This window comes from Triticum urartu, chromosome 7, assembly GCF_003073215.2.
Source record: "Triticum urartu cultivar G1812 chromosome 7, Tu2.1, whole genome shotgun sequence".
Classification (NCBI taxonomy): domain Eukaryota; kingdom Viridiplantae; phylum Streptophyta; class Magnoliopsida; order Poales; family Poaceae; genus Triticum; species Triticum urartu.
In genome coordinates, this window is record NC_053028.1 from 689,419,233 (window position 1) to 689,438,410 (window position 19,178).

Below are 19,178 nucleotides of genomic sequence, written 5' to 3' on the forward strand. Positions count from 1 at the left end.
AGCAGGGGACACTAGCTGCTGGTGTTCGTGTGGACGGGAGCGAGCGAGCGCGCGGGAGCGGAGCTTCGTCCATGGCGGATGGTGGTGCGGCAAATCACGAGGGCGACACTACGGGAAGCAAATGAGCATGGGGAGGAGGAAAAAAATGAAGAGCAGCTCACAACGGTCGCAGAGGAGTAGACAGCATGGTCAGGGAGGGTTCGACGGAGACGAATTTGACGACGGCGTGGCAACGACCATGGAGGAAAGAAGTAGTCGCCGCGGTCGACGCAGAGGCGAGGAGCTCCAACGGGTGGCACCAGTCAATGGAGAGGGCGACGACAAATCGTTCTGGCACGGCGGCGAGGTAAGGACTGGCCGGTAGCCGCGGTGGAGTGAGGTGGACGGTGGTGGCTGCTCTCGGGAGGAGGGGATCTGGCCGCTCTTGATAATTTGCCACCACTTACTTTGCACTTTGACAATTTGTCACTTCTTACATTAAAATTGATCTATTGCCACTCAATACTTTACACTTTGATATTTTGCCCTCTGTCAGGTGGGTCTCATATAAAATTACTTGAATACCCCTATTGACTATCCCCACCCTTTCACCCGCAACAACGCTAGAGAAAGTGGTCGGCGGTGGCACTCGCCATCCCCGGCCAATCCCCGCTCTGCCCCTCCCTCCCTCGATCTGCGCCATGGCTGCCGCCCAACAACCATGAGTCTTTTTTTTTGCGGAAAGCAACCATGAGTCTTGACCACGCAAGCGTTGGGCGGGCACCGGAACACTCACCGGCGAGAGCGCATGCTAGCGCGACTCGCTGTGCTTCAGCGGCCGGACCGTGCCCATCAGCCGCGCCGACGCGTGCGGAGTGGATCCCCCGGCTGTAGTCACCCTCGTCGCTGAGAAGGCCACGATGAAAAGAGCCGCCGCCGCCGCAGCAAGCCGCGCTCGTCGCCCCCATAAACCACGTCGCCGCTCCTCTGCTTCTTCCCCATAGACTACGTTGCTGCTCCTCTGCTTCGTCTCCATGGTGCTGCCCCCTTTCCACTCCGTCGAGCAGCAGCAGCACACGGCGGCGAGCATGCACACGCTACACATAGACAAGCTACCAAGGTAAGCTAACAGGCTGGTTGATCGATTCTTTGGAAGACAAGGACGCACACAGCTGCCTAAGCAGCTTAATTGATTCCGGCGAGTAATACAACAGGGCCGACGGCGGCGATGTACTGGTTCATCCCCCTTCAGATTTGATTTCAATTGGTGAATCGGCTGGTACTGGTCACACTATCACAAAGGGTATTTTGGTCCACTGATTTATGTTTACATTATGGCAATCATTTACAAATATTGTTTTTGTGTGAAAAAGTGGCAAAAAATCAAAGTGCCAAGTAAAGAGTGGCAAAAGATCAATTATAGTGTAAGGAGTGGCAAATTATCAAAGTGCAAAGTAAATGGTGGCTAAAAATCAAAAACCCAGAGAGAGAGAGAGAGAGAGAGAGAGAGAGAGAGAGAGTGCCAGCAAGAAAGAGATGGCAATATTTGGGGGCCGCGGTGGCTTCCTTATCTCCTCCCGCGGCGCTGTAGCAGCATGGCCTGCGAGGTGGCTCGGCGGCAACGCGCGGCGCGGGCGTTGGTCGGCTGAATATGGAAGGGGAAGACGACAGGGGAGGAGTTGGGCCAGCTCGGGTGGGCCGAGGCCCAGGGGATGCAGGGGGATTTTCTCCTTTTTTTTAATTAGCTTTGTTTTCCTTTTAAAACTTTCAGTTATCTAATTTCTTTTGTATTATTTTAGTTTTACAAAATATAAAACTTGCACCTAAAATTATACAATAAATTAGGCCCTACCACAAATAGTTTGGACCCAAAATAAAATAGTCTAATATTTTTATAAATTTAAAAGCAATTAAATTATCATTTTAGCCACTGTTTTAAAATAGTTTAGGGAACTTAAGCACTTTGTAAAAGGTTGGTTTCACCACCAAATTAGTTATGGATTATTTTTCACACGATGAACATTTTAGTTTTCATGTTTGAGAAATTTTGAATTTCACTTATTATTTGAATTTGAATTTGAACTTAGTTTGAAACAAGTGGAGTTTAGAAAATTTTAATCATGATGACCTGTCATCATTAACAAGGGTTTACTATAGCTTAACTATCAGGGTGTCACACTACTGATCATTAAAACTTAGCTTGATAGCCTTAAAACGGTACCAACGTACGGTTGGGCGGTGCCAAATTTCCATACTACTTGCTTTTCAAGGCGTTAAGGAAGACTACCCGGGGCTACTGATAACAACCCGTTCACAAGCAATTTGTCGTACCTAGATTATGATCGATGAATTTATATCTCACAAGAGTACGATCAATCAAACGTTCACCATAATATGTACTAGGAATAGTACATGAGTTAAGTGTCGTAGTCATGACGTCTTGATCTTCTTGCGCATGCACATTATGTGTAGCAGTGGGAGGTGCAACCTTAGCTAATTATATGCTTAAGAAGAGAATGTGAATGGTGACTTCGATGCAAGATGCTTAAAGTGCCAACAATAGTATGTTTTTGGCTGTGCTACTAAAATATGAATAAGAGTGTCTGTCTATGGGTGTAGTTTTTAGAACCTTAACAATCAAAATCTTAATAAATCTTATTAGTAGTGTAACTGGGACACCCATGTTCAAGTACTAGACTTAGTATGTGTGCTCGTACTCCCCTGGGATTATTTCATGATTTAGCACCTTTTTTGTTGCAATGGTAAGTGTGCGTCCATCTAAGGGTGTAGCTGCTAGAACCTTGACATTAACATAGGCATCATCCCTACTCGAATTAACACATGCATGACCACATTCAAATTAACACATGATCAACATAAACCTTATTCACTTAAACCAATACCTAATTAACCTAAGGCACATGTATATTATAATTAATAAATGATTACCCTATAGTTAACATATACCAAACAAATTAAACAACTAAATAACCTAAACCTAAACATAGTAAACATAACCTAACAAAATCATTACGTAATTATTTTTACAGTTTTTATTAAAGCATATCTAGATGTGCCATAAGTATTACACATCTAAGTCCTATCTCATTCATCTTACATAAAGGTTTGTGTGGGTATTTTCTTTGTTCCTTTTCCTTTTATTTTCATACTTGATTGAGTCACTTAGATGTGCAATAACTAGGGCACATCTAGATGCGTCATAGACATATCCTTATTTTTAAGGAATCATTGCATAACTAGTTGAATTTAATAAACTATAATTTTTTTTGCACAATCTAGAAAAATCATCGGCACAAAGGCTGGTACCTGATAGTACAAGGTATTATACCTTACCATGGATGGGGGACATGCGGATGGCTACACTGGGCCTTTATCGTACGCGGCAGGATCAATCTTCTTGTTCTCCTGGCCAGGTTGTGCAAAACCGAACCCAAACCGAAAACCGAATGAAACAAAATGAATTAAAACTGCAAATTTGTTTTTTTTTCAGGTTCTAGTTATGGTTTCAATTTGCAAAACAGCAAACCGCACTCATTTAAGTTTTTCGGTTTAAAACCGAAGTAATTCAGTTAAACCAAACAAAACCAAAAAAACCCAGACGTTTCTTGGGTTAATCTCTCTTACATGCTAATCTGTCTCCTCAATTTCAAATACCATTGCTTATATATATCGTTCCGAATTCATCAACTATTTTCTTGTAGCTCATAACTGCAATCTATGGTACATCCATGTACCATTACTCAACTTCTCCGATGGTGGTGCATGCAGACTGCTGTTAATCAAAACTAGGTACAACTCGTCCCTTTTTACTACTCTAAACTGAGTTATCAGCCGAGCTAGGCACAGAGATCTAGTGACTCAGTCTCTATTGACATATAATGTTCACACGGTCTTTCTAAGTACTCCCTTTCTTTTCACTCCATTAAAGTTTTGTTCTAAGTCAAACTTTGTATAGTTTGATTAATATTATATTAAACAATATAACACCGAAGATATAAAATGCGAAAATTAGTGCCACGGCGCATCTAATGATATTGATTTGGTATTGTAAATGTTGATAGTTTTTCATATAAACTTGGCCAAAATTTATTATATATATTTGACTACCGGGGGCTACTGATAACAACCTATTCACAAATAATTTCTTGTACCTAGATTACAATCGATCAATTTATATCTCGCATGAGTACAATCACTCAAACGTTCAGCATAAGATGTACTAGGAATAGTACAAGAGTTAAGTGTAGTAGTACATAACGTTTTGATGTTCTTGCACATGCACATTATGTGTAGCAGTGGGGGTGCGACCGTAGCTTATTATATGCTTACTTCAGAGGAGAATGTAAAAGGCGACTTCGTTTGGAGATGCTTAAAGTGCCAACAATGGTAGTTTCTAGAATCTTAACAATTGTAATCTTAATAAATCTTATTAGTAAGTGTACCTCGGATGGTTTGGTTTATTGTGGTGGAACCTGGCCATCCTGGTTCAAGTCCTAGACTTAGTATGTGTGCTCGTACTCTCCTGAATTTATTTTATTATTTTTCAACAAAGGGAATATATTAATATCGCGGAGATACCAATTACACACAGCCTCTACAATAACGCAATATCGTAAAGACTTTACGGATGCACACAACCAAACGACAATAAGAAGAAGAAGAAGAAGAAGAAGAAGAAGAAGAAGAAGAAGAAGAAGAAGGAAAAAACGATCCTGAAACACTGATCAATTCCTCGTAGCTGCAACACAAACCACCACCTAGACAACGCCTGAAATCCTAATTCTCCAAAAGCGACGCTTTCAAGAAGAAAACAATGCAGAAGCACCGTCATCGCCCGATCCTAGATCTTAGGTTTTCACCTTGGAGAAGATGCGCGCTCTCAAAACAATGCCTTCAACAAGGTCACTGCTAGGCACAACCAATTAAGGCCAGACCTTGGGCTTTCAGCCAGAAAGCTAAGAATGATTTAACGCCTTTTTTGTTTCAATGGTAAGCGTGCGTCCATGTAATAAGGGTGTAGCCGCTAGAACCTTGACATTAACATGGGCATCATCCCTATTTGAATTAACATGTGCACAACCACATTCAAATTAACACATGATTAACATAAACCTTATTCACCTAAACCAATACCTAATTAACCTAAGCTAAAACTAACATATGCATGACTACACTCAGGCATGTCCATATTAGAATTAATAAATGAGTACTCTATAGTTAACATATAGCCAAACAATTTAAACAACTAATTAACCTAAATCTAAACATATTTAACATAACCTAACAAAATCATTGCACATTTTTTTAGGATCATTGCATAATTAGTTGAGTTTAATAAACTATGGCAAAATTAGCACAATCTTGAAAAATCAACGGCACAAAGTCTGGTAACTGGTAGTACAAGGTATTATACCTTACCATGGAGGAGGGACGGGCGGACGGCTACGCTTGGCTTTTATCGTGCGCGGCAGGATCGGCTTCTTGTCCTCCTGGCCAGTGTGTGCAAAACAAAACCCAAATAGAAAAAAGCTAGGAAAAAATGAAACTGAATCTGATTTTTTTTTTCAGGTTTCAGTTTGCAAAACAGGAAATTGTACTCATTTCAGTTTTCGGTTTAAAATTGAAATACTTTGATTAAACCAATGAAAACCAAATTCCCAAATGTTTCCTCGGCCAATCTCTCTTACGTGCTAACCTCTCTCCTTAATTTCTTGTACCATTGCTTGTATATATCCTCCCAAATTCATCAACTAATTACCCACAAAAAAATCATCAACTAATTTCTTGTAGCTCATAACTGCAATCTACGGTACGTTGTTCTTGTTAATGTACCATTACTCTGGCTAGGCCTACTAAACTACTCCGATGGTGGTGCATCCAGACTGCTGTTAATGAAAGACTAGGTACAAGTCGTCCCTTTCATTAAACTGAATTATCAGTTGAGTTAGACATAAAGAGTGACCTGTTTTTTTATTTGACCCGTTCTTTATTGACGTATAATGTTTGCATGATCTTTCTAACGACTCCCTCCATTTATTTTTACTCCATACGAGTTTTGTTCTAAGTCAAACTTTGTAAAGTTTAAATAATATTCATATTTTTTGAAAATATGCACACACCGCTGCAAGGAATCATCAATCGAATTATGATTGACGCAACTCAAGGACCCACGGAGAGAGTTGGAGATTTCGTTATTTTCATATTCGAGTTTTTCTCGAATTTTGAAAAGAGGATCGTTTGATTTTAATTATTTTTCTCTGAAATATTTCTTTTATTAAAAATAAAAGAGAGATGATAAAATGACTTCCTCAAAATAGAGAAATATCAGAGATTTAATATTAAAAATCAAATAAGATTTTTATTCCAAGTTTTGTCGCTATTTTATTTGAATTAGGAAAAATATGCGTTTTTCAAAATTGCATTTTAGGCCGAAATAAATGTTCGCCTTGTCCGGCCTAGTTTTAGAGGACGGGCAAAATTTATTTTGGGATTTTTGGAGTCCGTTTAGTATTTCTTTTTTTCTTTTTCTGCACGTCGCAATTATTTTAAAAAATAAAGTCAAACCGACTTCGGGCCGTACCCTACCAGGACTCTTCGGGCCGGCCCCCTTTATAAGCCGCACCCCCGCAGCCCACCAGCCCCGCCACCCTAACCCTAAGCCGCGCCGCCACCCCGCGTCGCCGCCCCGCCGTCGCGCCGCACGCCGCCGCCCGTGCTGCCGCCCACGCCGCCGCCTCACGCCCGTGCCGCCACCCCGCGCCGCCCCGCCGTCGTCGCCACCGACCGCTGCCGCCGGAGCCGCCACACCACCGCCCGCCGGAGTTCGAGGTAGCCGCCGTTATTTTTTAAAACGATCGGTTTTATTTCGTAAACCCTAGTTTTCATTTTTTAGATCGGTTCGGTTTATTTTAATCGGTTTAGTTATTTAGCGGACGTTCGTCCGTACGTTCGGTTTAACGAACGGTTTTCATCGTTTAGCCGCAGACATCGAACGTTCGCTCGTTAGCCTGTTCGTCAGTTTTTCTTTTTCTCGGATTTTCCGCGATTATTTTCGATCGCGATTTCTGATCCGATTTTCGTTTTAGTATAACTTTTCGCTCGTTTATCGGAATCAGGCGATTCAAACGCCTAGAGTTTCATCTCGAAACCCTATTTCCGTTTAGCCAACTTAAACAAGTTTTTGCTACTGTAAAATTTGACTTTAATCCAGATTAGTAAACGAAGCTTGTTTCTTTCGCCGTTTGAGTTTTGTTGCTTCGTTTGATTTGATTCTTTTTGCAAACCGGAGTTCTTAAGTTGAACTTTCTGGTTAGATCTCTTAATTGAGTTTTACCCGTGCCCTTGATTGTTTGCTTATTGTATGTTTGTTTGTTTGCGATAGAGTACCCGGAGTGCGAAGCGTGCTACTACGAATCTCTAGGTTTCACGGATCATCGGCAAGGCAAGTAACACTTTGATCATAACTCTTTACTACCCAGTTTTACTGCAGTAGATCAATCCCCAAACAATTGCATGGTTAGGATCTGAATTAAATTGTGGGTTGGGAAGTAGCTGAGGTAGTACCTATTCACCTGTTTATTATCAAACCCTGGGAGTTACTTCTACGTTATGATTATATTGCTATGCTATGCTCGTAGACGTGGATTGTGTTTGAGAGTATTCATGACAGATGCGAGATTGTTAATTAATGGTTCAACTTAAGGTGGCAACTTGAATATACATCTGGGTGGATTGAGGCACCTGGGGAACCCAGTGATTGCTTGTATTTTTGGAAATCCCGGGATACCGTGTGATTCTCCTATGGACCGCCACCCAGGCTCAAAGGGATCATGAGATTATTCATACTAGAAACTTCCGTGTGCAGCCACAAGCTATTATGGGCTCTAGCATAGTTGATTAAGTCGTGTGAACTCTTACAGTGGTAGACTAGCAGATGTAGGGGATGTAGGTGGTACGGTCTATCCATCGTAAGGTGTTAACGCTTCTGAAAGACCGTGTCTCGGTTAAGGATAGCAATGGGTAGGGTATGGGGCGGGTAGAGCAATACCATACCCATACCCGTATAGTCAATGGATACAAAATTCTGCCCATACCCGTACCCATGGGTACGAAACTTTACCCGTACCCATACCCGACGGGTACCCATACTCATTGGGTACCCAACGGGTAAATCAAACAGTACACAAGTTATCACTATTTTACATTCATCCATAGCACATTTGACAAAAAAAATATCTCAACTCAATAACTGATAGACGAGTACTCCCTCCGTTTGGAAATACTTATCATCAAAATGAATAAAAGGGAATGTATCTAGATGTATTTTAGTTCTAGATACACCCCCTTTTTGTTCATTTTGGTGACAAGTTTTTCCAGACGGAGGGAGTACAAGACAACTATCTCAATTCAAATTGACAACTTTAACATTGAGTCAAATGCTCATGACACACTTCACTAGATAACATCCGCCAAATATGTAACATGTCAGTATAAATGGGTAGGGTATGGGTATATCCATGAGTACAAGACTATACCCATGCCCTTACCTCGGTCCGGGTTTATTAGGCCTCCTTGCATTTTGGGTCCAAGTTTGACCAAGTATTTGACAAAAATATATAAAATATATGCTACAGAAAGTATATTGTTAGATTTGTATTTGAAAAAAGTTTTTTATAGTATAATTTCAATGACATATAATTTACATTTTATTAATTAAATTCATGGTCAAACTTTGGCTCAAAACGAAAGGTGCCTAATAAACCCGGAGGAGGAAGTATTTTTTTTGTGTTGCACTCTCACTGCTATATATAATGTTCCGGTGCAGAGAAGAGGAGATGCACTCATCTCAAGTCATGGCGCAACAAGAACTAGATGCCACGTACTACTACAATCACCTCTTCATGGCCACCGTCCTGCTACTCCCTATCCTCCTCATCGCCATGTTCAAGCCACGCGAGCACGGCGGCGAGAACCTTCCTCCGGGGCCATGGCGGCTGCCGGTCATCGGCAGCATGCACCACCTCGTCGGCGCGCTCCCCCACCACGCCATGCGTGACATCGCCCGCCGGTACAATGCTCCGCTCATGCTGCTCCGCCTGGGGCAGCTTGACGTTGTTGTGGCCTCGTCAGCCGGTGCAGCGAGGGAGATCATGAAGACCCACGACGCGGTATTCGCCACGCGGCCGCGGACCGCCACCCTCCGCGCCATCACGAGAGACGACCTCGGCATCACCCTTACACCGCACGGCGAGCACTGGCGCCGCCTTCGCAAGCTCTGCGTCACGGAGCTACTCAGCGCGCGGAAAGTCCGGTCCCTCCGGGGATGCCGCGAGGCCAAGGCCGCCGCCCTAGTCTCCTCCATCGTCTCGTCGCTATCGTCTTCGTCGGATCCTGTGAACGTCAGATCCCTCCTCAGCACCTACGTCACCGACGTGGCGGTGCACGCGGTGGTGGGCAACCGGAACGGGGAACTCCGAGATGAGTTCCTGAAGCGCCTCAACGAGGGCGTCATGCTAGCCGCCGGGTTCAGCCTCGCCGACCTGTTCCCATCGTCGCGCCTCGCACGTGCCTTTAGTGGATCGACGCGCCGGCTGGAGGCGATATGCCACGATATGAGCCGGGTCATAGACCACATCATCGAGGACCACCGCACGAGGAGGTCGGCCGGCGCCGGCGGCGAGGAAGAAGACATCGTGGACGTGCTACTGAGGATCCAGAATGACGGTAGCCTCCACGTGCCTCTTGACGATGGAACCATCCGTGCCGTGATCACCGTAAGATCGACCTCCATGCTATAGAACTGCATACATGCACATATACTTCAGCAATATTTTCAGTGGTTCCTTTCGCATGTTATTTATTTAGTTATTTATATTGTGCTGAAAGTCCGGAAGGGAGGCTAATTCACACGGAAAATGTGCAGTGTCTTTGTGTTTCCTTGGATTATACTTGAAGAATAGGAAAAGAGTTAAATACGCGGGAGGTGTCTCAACTTGTCTTGTGTGATCAATTTAGCATCTAAAAGTTGTAAAATACATAAAATTGATGTTTGAATTTGTTCGGTCGTGCAAATACGGTGCCTCAATCCGTATCACGGCCGTACGCCCAGCCCACATGGCGTGCGAGTGGCCCACAGGTTAGTGGTTGAGAGCGGAAAGGTGCAGGCCCGTGCTTGAGGATTTTTTTAGAAAACCCTCTCACATTTTATTTAATCACATAGGAAAGCCCCACATATTAGAAAAAAGAATTTGCGTGATTGCATTGTGCGCCCAGGTTGTCCACCAAGCCATACTCTGCTCATTAGATATTGACGAGGTCAAAATGTTTATATTGCATTGCTATGCAAAAAGTAAGTTTGGAGAACGGGCACATTGTGTCATTTTTTTTTACAAAGTACAAAGAAACGGATTTTTACAGCTAAAAATATTCTAAAATTTTACGTACATGCACATAGAAGTGTAATATATATGTGTAAATTTTGATCAAAATATGTGTTTGTATGTGACAGATAAAAAAGGGGAATACATGAAAAATCAGCTTGGTTCTTTTGGCCAGATTTTTGTATTTTTTTGCAGGGTATAATATAACCTAAATTTGAACGCAATTTGAAAGTCACTTAGAGCATATGCATACGTTTCTGTGTGAAAACAATCAATTCTTTTCGAAACTTTAAGTGCCAGTTTTTAGCCTTTAAAAAACACGCTCAGTTGCTACCATGCTCCAAAAATTTATAATGAGTTTTTGAAAAATGTTCATCTTGCATTACAGAATTGACAACATGTATTTAAAAAAGTTCAACACAATAATTTTGAATAAATGTTGAATATTTTGCAAACTACAACGTTGTCAATTTTTTAATAATTGGGTATTTTTGAAATACAGATCAACAATAATTGTGTATGCTTGTGGTCTAGAATGAACATACATAAATTTACACATAATTTCTAATATATGTTTAACTATTTTAATCCCCATAATATTTTGAAATGTTCATATCTAGTTGTTCAAAGTACACAATAAGGAAAAGAGAAAAAGATAAAACAAAAAATAATTGCATATTGTATTTTTATATGGGAAAACTTACGTGTCATGAAACTAAATAGGAACTTGGAAAAGATAAAAATAAAACTGATAGATAATGTATAAAGAAACTTGCAGAGCGATACATGGAAAATGTCTACATAGGTCTAATAATAGTTGTATAGACGGCATATTTTGGCCGGTTAGCCAGATAGTTAACCAGAAGGTGCCAGATTCTACCCCCCATGATTTTTTCATGTTATTCCTCGCAACCATACATTGTATTTGAGGCCTTTCCTTCGTGATTAAATAATTAAATAAAATATGAAGGGGTTTTCTACAAAATAATTTCACACACGCGGGCCACCCAAAGTTTGCCCTCTCTCAGCTACTGACAAGTGGGCCGTTGCCACGCTGGCACATCACGCGGGCTGAAAGTACGCCCGGATATGGATGGAGGCACCGTATTTACATGGCCGGACAAGTTCGAGTACAAGTTTCATGTATTTTACAACTTTAGGCACTAAACTGACTCCACAGGACAAGCTGAAGCACCTCCCATGTATTTAACTCATAGGGAAAGTTGGCCCATCCATCCCCCACCCCCACACCTCGAAATTCAAGGGGTGAAAGATTATACTCCCTTCATTTTTGTATACAAGGCCACAAACTCATATTACAGGTACCAAGGTAGAAATTAATGCCTACTTAAGTCAATATTGCAAGCTAGTTTTTTTTCTCGCTTGACGTGTTAATTAATGTGCATTTTCTCTTCAACACACAACAAGACAACCCTCTCACTCCTCATTGGTTGATTAATGTGGTACACGAAAACCAACCTTCTCACTCCCACATGCATACAGGGGATATTAATGTCCTCGGTTGCTAGTACGAGGCAAACCTCATCAATTTTACCTCGATTGATGTTAGTGGCCTTGTATAGATGCTAGTAATTGTAATTTTGATAGTGGCCATATATACAAAAATGAAGGGAGTATGTTGATTATGGAGTGGGCCTGCATGCCACCACAATTAGCCCTTCCGTTCATACGTGTAATAGGTGGGTGGGTCCATCATGTTTAATTCCATGGCAGCGCGCTGCTATAGTACGTGGGGCGACCACTCTCAGGAAAACGGCATGCAAAAAATTGTAAGGGAATATAGTGCGTGGTCGGAACCTGACTTGTTGTGCGGAACGTTTCACGCGTTGGGACACTCGCGTGCGAAGGTATTAAATTTAATACCTCTTGGCTTTGATATATTTGGATGGATGGGTATTTTCACCGAAAGCTCAAACTGATGGAAAAAGGGTGCAATGCACTTATACTTCAGCACATGCATCTTTTAGCCAAAACCTCTCGGAGTTAAGTTCTTTTTTTGTAGGATCTGGTTTCGGGGGGTAGCGAGACCACGGCGACGACACTCCAATGGGCGATGGCGGAGCTCATGCGGAGCCCGGCGGCGCTCTGTAGGGCACAAGCAGAGGTGCGTGGTGCCCACACCAGGGAGAGCCGCGTCCGTGAGGAGGCCCTGAAGGGGCTGCACTATCTGCATTTAGTAATCAAAGAGACGCTTCGACTACACCCAGTGGTGCCGTTTCTCATCCCACGGGAGTGTCTGGAACCCTGCCGTGTCCTCGGCTATGACGTGCCCAAGGGCGCCATGGTGCTTGTCAACGCATGGGCAATCGGGCGGGATTCGGCGAGCTGGGGCACTGATGCCAAGGAGTTCCGGCCAGAGAGATTCGAGGAGGCTGGTGACGCGGCGGCGGACTTCAGAGGAACAAACTTCGAGCTCGTGCCTTTCGGCGCTGGTAGGAGGATCTGCCCTGGGATAACGTTTGGGCTTGCGGTTGTGGAGCTCATGCTAGCGAGCCTGTTGTTCCATTTCGACTGGGAGCTCCCCGGAGGAGGCGCCGGTGGGCTAGACATGGCGGAGGAGCTCGGGATCACGGCGAGGAGGAAGGGTGACCTATGGTTGCATGCCACAATTCATGTGCCGGCTCCTAATCCATAAATATTCAACCATGGGGTTGTCCATACTCTTTCTTGTCTTCGCACCTAAATAAAATGAGCTGAAGTAGTACGTTTTTAATGCTTCATCATGTGACCCGGGTTCTAAGTTGTTAATTTATTGTATGCGTTTTATTGTTATGTTATAAAAAATTATGTATCGCATGGACTCGATGCACTCTGGTGCTTTGTCATGTTATCTATCGTTTGAGTAAGGCTCTTTTTCTTTAAAGGTCAAAGGCCATATATATTAAGAGCACAAACCCTTAAAAAACATCCTTACAGAAATCGAAAAACGGTTTTGCTAAAGCTCAGCTAGCTGAGTTTTAATTTGATCTCATTCACAGCCACAACCGTCAGATCATATTGCGTCTAGATTCGTGCTGGGGTTTGGTGATGGTAGGAGCGACGCGGGTACACGGCTGGTTCATTTTTTTCACCTTTTTTAGGGTAAAGACTAGTTTCTTTTTTGCGGGAAAAAGACTAGCTTTATCGATCAAACTCCACACAAGGTGGGATACAAAATGGATCATGAGGGTGGAGCAACCACACATGTTGCCCCTGATCCAAAGAGTACGATGATTTAGCTAGTCTATCAGCATCTATATTTGCTAATCTACCTTCGAAAGTTATATTACAATTAAAAGAGGAAACAAGCTCGCTAATCTCCCTGATGATTGGCCCATACAGTCCATCAGCTCCATTCTGTATGTCATGCACAACTTGCTTCGCATCTGAAGCTATGATAATATCATGCAGGTGGATGTCTTGTGCCAATGCAAGCCCCTCACGAATAGCTAACGCCTCCATTGACGCCACACTTGTTACACCGTGAATAACCAGCGCTGAGCTTCCAAGGAAGTTTCCCTCGGCGTCTCTGCAAACAGTGACACAAGCACCTCCTGCATGGGATCTCGCCATCGCCGCATCTGTGTGGATCTGTGCTACCCCTGGCGGTGGTGCTTTTGGTCTTGCGACCCCTCTGTTTCCTCCCAAGCGGGCTTCTCTGGGTTTGGGTTTTAGTACTTCCAGCTCTTCGATGAACCTGCTGATGAACTGGTGTGTTGCCACTGGGCTTTGATATATTTGCTCATGAATAGCCTGTCGTCGTGCCCACCAAATAGCCCATAGCATCACGGCCAGGTTGACAAAGGCCGCATGCGATATAGACTCTTTCACCTGGTTGTTAGCATTCGGGTTGTGCCCATTTTCTTGGGCTGTCTTTTCGCGGGCCGAAATGTTTTTTCTCCCCCCACATAGTAGATTTAAGAGAGGAAAGGAGTCGCCAAGAGCAACTAATTAACAGGCGCTTCTTCGGGAGCCTCGCAACGATCAGCGTCACTTGGCGCTCCCAACCGCCCATCACGTGTCGCTCTCTGGACGCTCCCTCCGAATTTTTTTCCGCACGCGTTTTTGGCCTTTTAAAAGTTTTTTCCATGTTTCGGTTTTCCACCGGTCTTCCTGAACTTTTAGACCATTTTTTCAAAAAAAGACATTTTTTTGCGAAAAAATGTGTTTTCTTTTTTTCTTTCCGCGAGAGTCACGGTTTTGCTTTCGCGAGAGTGACGACTGTGCCTCTCGAAAACGAAAAAAAACACGTTTTCTGTTTTTTCTTCCCGCGAAGGCACATTTTTGCTTCTGAGAGGTACCGTTGCGCTCTCGCGAGAGTCACGGCCGTGCCTCTCGAAAACGAAAAACACGTGTTGTCTGTTTTTTTTTTCTTTCGCGAGAGGCACGATTTTGCTTCCGCGAGAGGCACAGTTATGCTTTCACAAGAGGCACGGCCGTGTTTCTCGGAAATGAAAAAAGAACGTGTTTTCTATTGTTTTCACGAGAGGCACGGTTTTGCTTCCGCGAGAGCCATGGTTGTGCTTTCGCGAGAGGCACGGCCGTGCCTCCACGGAAACGGAGAAAAACGCGTTTTTTCCTTTCGCGAGAGGCACGGTTTTGCTTCCATGAGAGGCGCGGTTGTGGTTTCGCAAGAGGCACGGACGTGCCTCTTTCGAAAAGGGAAAAAACACATGCTCCCGGTTCGGTTTTTTCGTCCGGTTTTTTCGTGAAAAAGTTCGTTATAACCTATGAACATTCGATCTACTTTTGATGATCTCGACGCGAGGAATCTAACGGTGAAAACGGTTCGAGATTTGGACGCACGGTTAAAGAGATAAAACGTTTTGAATAAACGAATATACGAAAAAAGGAAAAACACCCAGGGGAGGTGGGAGTGATCTTTGCAACGAGTACTCCTTAACTAGTGATTTCGGGAGTCGCCTTGGTCAATCAGCCATCGACCGGTCATGTGAGCAAATTTCTTTTTATTTTTGTGTGTTGTCCTATTTCCTTTTTTATATTTTCATCTTTTTTGCTTTAAACTTATTTTTGCCTTTTTTTGCGGATGAACTTTTTTTGGCTTTTCATTCTTGCTTTTTTGCTTTTCTTTTGTTCTTTCTCATTTTGTGTTTTTGCGCTTTTTTATTTTTTTGTATGCGACAAGACGACGACGTGAGTTATAACTAAGGGCACCACTAGGCATCAGACTACTGATGCTTTGCATGTATCAGACTAATCGTAGACCATTGGATGGAAGCATGATGTCCGCCTGATCTGGTAGCTTAGGCCCGCGTGAGATTAGTTTTTTTTTTTTGAGATAGCGTGAGATTAGTTGTAGCCGCTAATTAAGTGCTTCCTAAATGCTCCCGTAACCCACGCCCTCCACGCTCGGGAATCGGGATAGTCTCTCCATCCTCCCTTTATTCCTCCTTCGGACGTTGCTTCCTCGGTGCAAAGTTCTCTCCAGATCAAGGAGATATGGCGCTCCCTCGCACGTTGCTTCCTCGGCGCAAAGTTCTCTCCAGATCAAGGACATGGCGCACCAGGCCCCTGAGGTTGAGTAATCGTAGTTGTGGGTTCTCCAATTCAGTATATCGTCCTGCTTCCACTGATCCAAATTGTTTGTGGACTGTGGCATGGGATTAGTTCAGAAACAAGAGGTGGTGGTGCAGATTGGTCCAATCGGCAGCTTACAAATCCCCTGATTGTCCATAGTGGCGGCGAACTGAAAAATCAAAGATGATTTGCAGTATTTTCCCATGTTTCTGTAGTCCTTCTCATGTGTATTGGGAGCCGTACGATTTCTGCTGTATCTGAGGCATTGTTTTCATTAGCTCATGGTACCTGCGTTTGATGAGAGAAAATATCAAAATTGTGGCAGACAAGTTTGATGGATGCATTGTTTATTGAGTACCGATGCACTAGCATTTTGTTGTAGAAGCAATGTCCGCTGTCACAATACTGACAAGCATACAGGATTATTCCCTCCCATAGATAATGAATGTGCATACATGAATATGGTTCAGTTTGATTTGTGAAGCATTGGTTTTTGCTAGTTGATGCAGAAAGTTGTGATGAATTTAATTTCGATTAAGAATGGAAGCATTTTACAATAGGGTGGGTAGCAAGACTTATCAGATCATGAAGCATCGAGGGGAAGCTCCCTGGATGGAGAGAGTAGCCGAGACGACAATGGGTTTGCACTAGTAGAAAAAGTCCCATTACCCCCGGTTCTGGAACCGGGACTAATACCCAAAATCTTTAGTCCCGGTTCGCTTACGAACCGGGACACAAGGGGCTCCACGTGGCCGCTGCGGGGCGCCCAGGCAGGAGGATCTTTAATCCCGGTTGGTAACACCAACCGGGACCAAAAGGCTTCCATGCGTCAGTAGCTGGCAGGAGCTGGGAGTTTTTTTTTGAAGGAGGGGGAGGGAGGGTGGTTTAGGGGTTTCAGAGGGTTAATTTAGGGGTTGCATATTGTGTTAGCTAGCTAATAGAGAGAAGTGACCTCTCTTTATCTCCGTGCTTGGTCGACGCTAGCTACTATATGTATAGAGAGAACTCGACACGCTAGCTAGTAAGCAAATGAAGGAACCATTAATTACACAACACTAGTAGAAAACAGGGCTTTGGTCCAGGCCGGGTCAGCCCAGGGGCGGACCCAGAAACTATTCTAAGTGGGGGCAAACTATGGGAGTGGGGGCATACTTTGTACAAATTCACATAGTTTTGGCAAAAATTTCTGAAATTTCAAAGAAATATCACTGAAGTTTCATATTTTGAGTGGGGTCCTAGGCCCCCACTCCCATGAACGTGGGTCCGCCCCTGGGTCAGCCCATTAGTTCCGGTTCAGTCCAGAACCGAGACCAATGGGGGCATCGGTCCCGGTTCGTGAGCCCAGGGGGCTGGCCGGGCCACGTGGGCCATTGGTCCCGGTTCATCTGGACCTTTTGGTCCCGGTTGGTGGGATGAACCGAGACCAATGGGCCTCGCTCCTGGCCCACAACCATTGGTCCCGATTCGTGCCTCAAACCGGGACTAAAGATTAGACCTTTAGTCCCGGTTTGAGGCACGAACCGGGACTAATGGGGTTGAGACCTTTAGTCCCGGTTCGTGCCACAAACCGGTACTAAAGGTCCATTTTCAAACTCTACCCCCCCCTGTGGATCGTCTTTTCAGTTTTAGAAAAAATAAAAGAAAATGATGGAAATGTCAAAAAAAATAAAAGAAAATAAGTTTCCCATGTGATATGTGGTCTAGTTGTTGGGAAAATTTGCAAATATGAATTTTGACTTTATTTGCAAAATCTCTCTGAAATTTGTAAAAATGGGCATAACTTTTGCATACTAACTCGGATGAAAAAGTTTTTTTATATGAAAAATCATCTACTCGAAAAGTTACATCCAAACGGGAACCCCGTTAAACATTTTCAAAATCCTCAAAAACCTAATAGAAAAAAAGTTACGGGGTTTTTAAGATCTAGAGTGAAAAAAATCGAAAAAAATTCAAACAGTGGGCAAACAGTGGTCAAACAATGGTCAAACTAATTATTCTAGAATATTAGTGTTACTAAATAATTATTTCTGTTATTTCAATTTTGGTCAAATCTGGTCAAACTGTGGTCAAACAATGGTCAAACTAATTATTCAACAAATATTAGTGTTACTAAATAATTATTGTTTTTAAAACAATAGTTTCAAAATAAAACTATGAAATGTGTCACTTCATGCTCAAGCAAAATTCCTGAAGGTTAATAGGATTGACATCTTAGTATTGTCAGGAAAACAACAAGTGCAGACTTGGAGCGAGGGAGAATAGAACCCGGAAGTTAAGCGTGCTCAGGCTGGGGGAGTGGGAGGATGAGTGACCGTTCGGGAAGTTAAATGATTTGGAATGATGAGAGGTGATTAGAGGATAAATTGAGAAGTGATGAGGGGTGGTGATTACAGACTAGAGGTTAAAATAATTCAGAAATTTGAAAATCAAAAAAAATTTCATAAAATTTTTTCAAAAAAAAATCATAAAATTTCCTTTAGTCCCGGTTGGTGTTACCAACCGGGACTAAAGGTGGAGCTCCACGTGGCCGCGCCCTTTAGTCCCGGTTCTGGATTGAACCGGGACTAAAGGGATATGCATTAGTACCGACCCTTTAGTCCCGGTTCCAGAACCGGGACTAAATGCCCTTATGAACCGGGACTGAAGGCCCTTTTTCTACTAGTGCAAGATCGTCATGAACATATACAGAGAGGAATGACATCTCTTTCTCCGAGAGATTGGTCGAACAACAAGTTTTCGTATATCTATCCGACGCTACTAGCTACATATATACAATATAAGATGTCTTACAATCCCTAACATGTAATGTCAATTCCCACATGGTATTCTCCGGTTTTATTGATGACGTGGTCCAGAAAGAATCCCGCCAATTCCTCTTGAATTGCTCGTATGCGATCATGTGGTAGGAGTTCATCCCGCAACTGCCAGACCTAATTTAAAGAAGGGGGTCAATACATATTTATGAATGAAACTCAACACAAATTATGGTAATAAAATAAAATTGTGAATATTATTGTTTATGTACTTGATATTGTTTTTCAGAGTAGCCCCGCAGAGAGGTCGTGTTGTAGATGAACTCGCAAACGTAGTATCTACAAAAATCATTCCCGCCTTCCTGCCACAAGCACTTTACGAGAAATGGAGTTCAATCAACCTGATAATCAAGCATGATAAATGGTATATTGATGAAACTAGAATCAATGTGAGATGCGCGGAACTAGGTAGTAGTACATACTTTCGGGTGTGTAAATCACAGCTCCC

The 19,178-nt window shown here is 43.2% G+C and overlaps 1 protein-coding gene across 1 annotated transcript; it reads left to right on the forward strand.

Moving 5' to 3' along the window:
- Window positions 1–8,852: 8,852 nt before the first annotated feature.
- LOC125524785 (desmethyl-deoxy-podophyllotoxin synthase-like) lies at window positions 8,853–13,141 on the forward strand. The gene is made up of 2 exons (XM_048689815.1): window positions 8,853–9,773; window positions 12,403–13,141. Exons 1-2 carry the CDS (start codon window positions 8,853–8,855, stop codon window positions 13,033–13,035), a joined length of 1,554 nt encoding a protein of 517 aa, XP_048545772.1. The 3' UTR covers window positions 13,036–13,141.
- The last annotated feature ends 6,037 nt before the right edge of the window (window positions 13,142–19,178 follow it).

Excerpts from the sequence above, each read along its gene's own strand:
- LOC125524785 (XM_048689815.1), top strand. The coding sequence starts at position 8,853 with ATGGCGCAACAAGAACTAGATGCCACGTACTACTACAATCACCTCTTC. Across the intron at positions 9,774-12,402 it reads CCATCCGTGCCGTGATCACC|GATCTGGTTTCGGGGGGTAG; the intron begins GTAAGATCGACC and ends CTTTTTTTGTAG.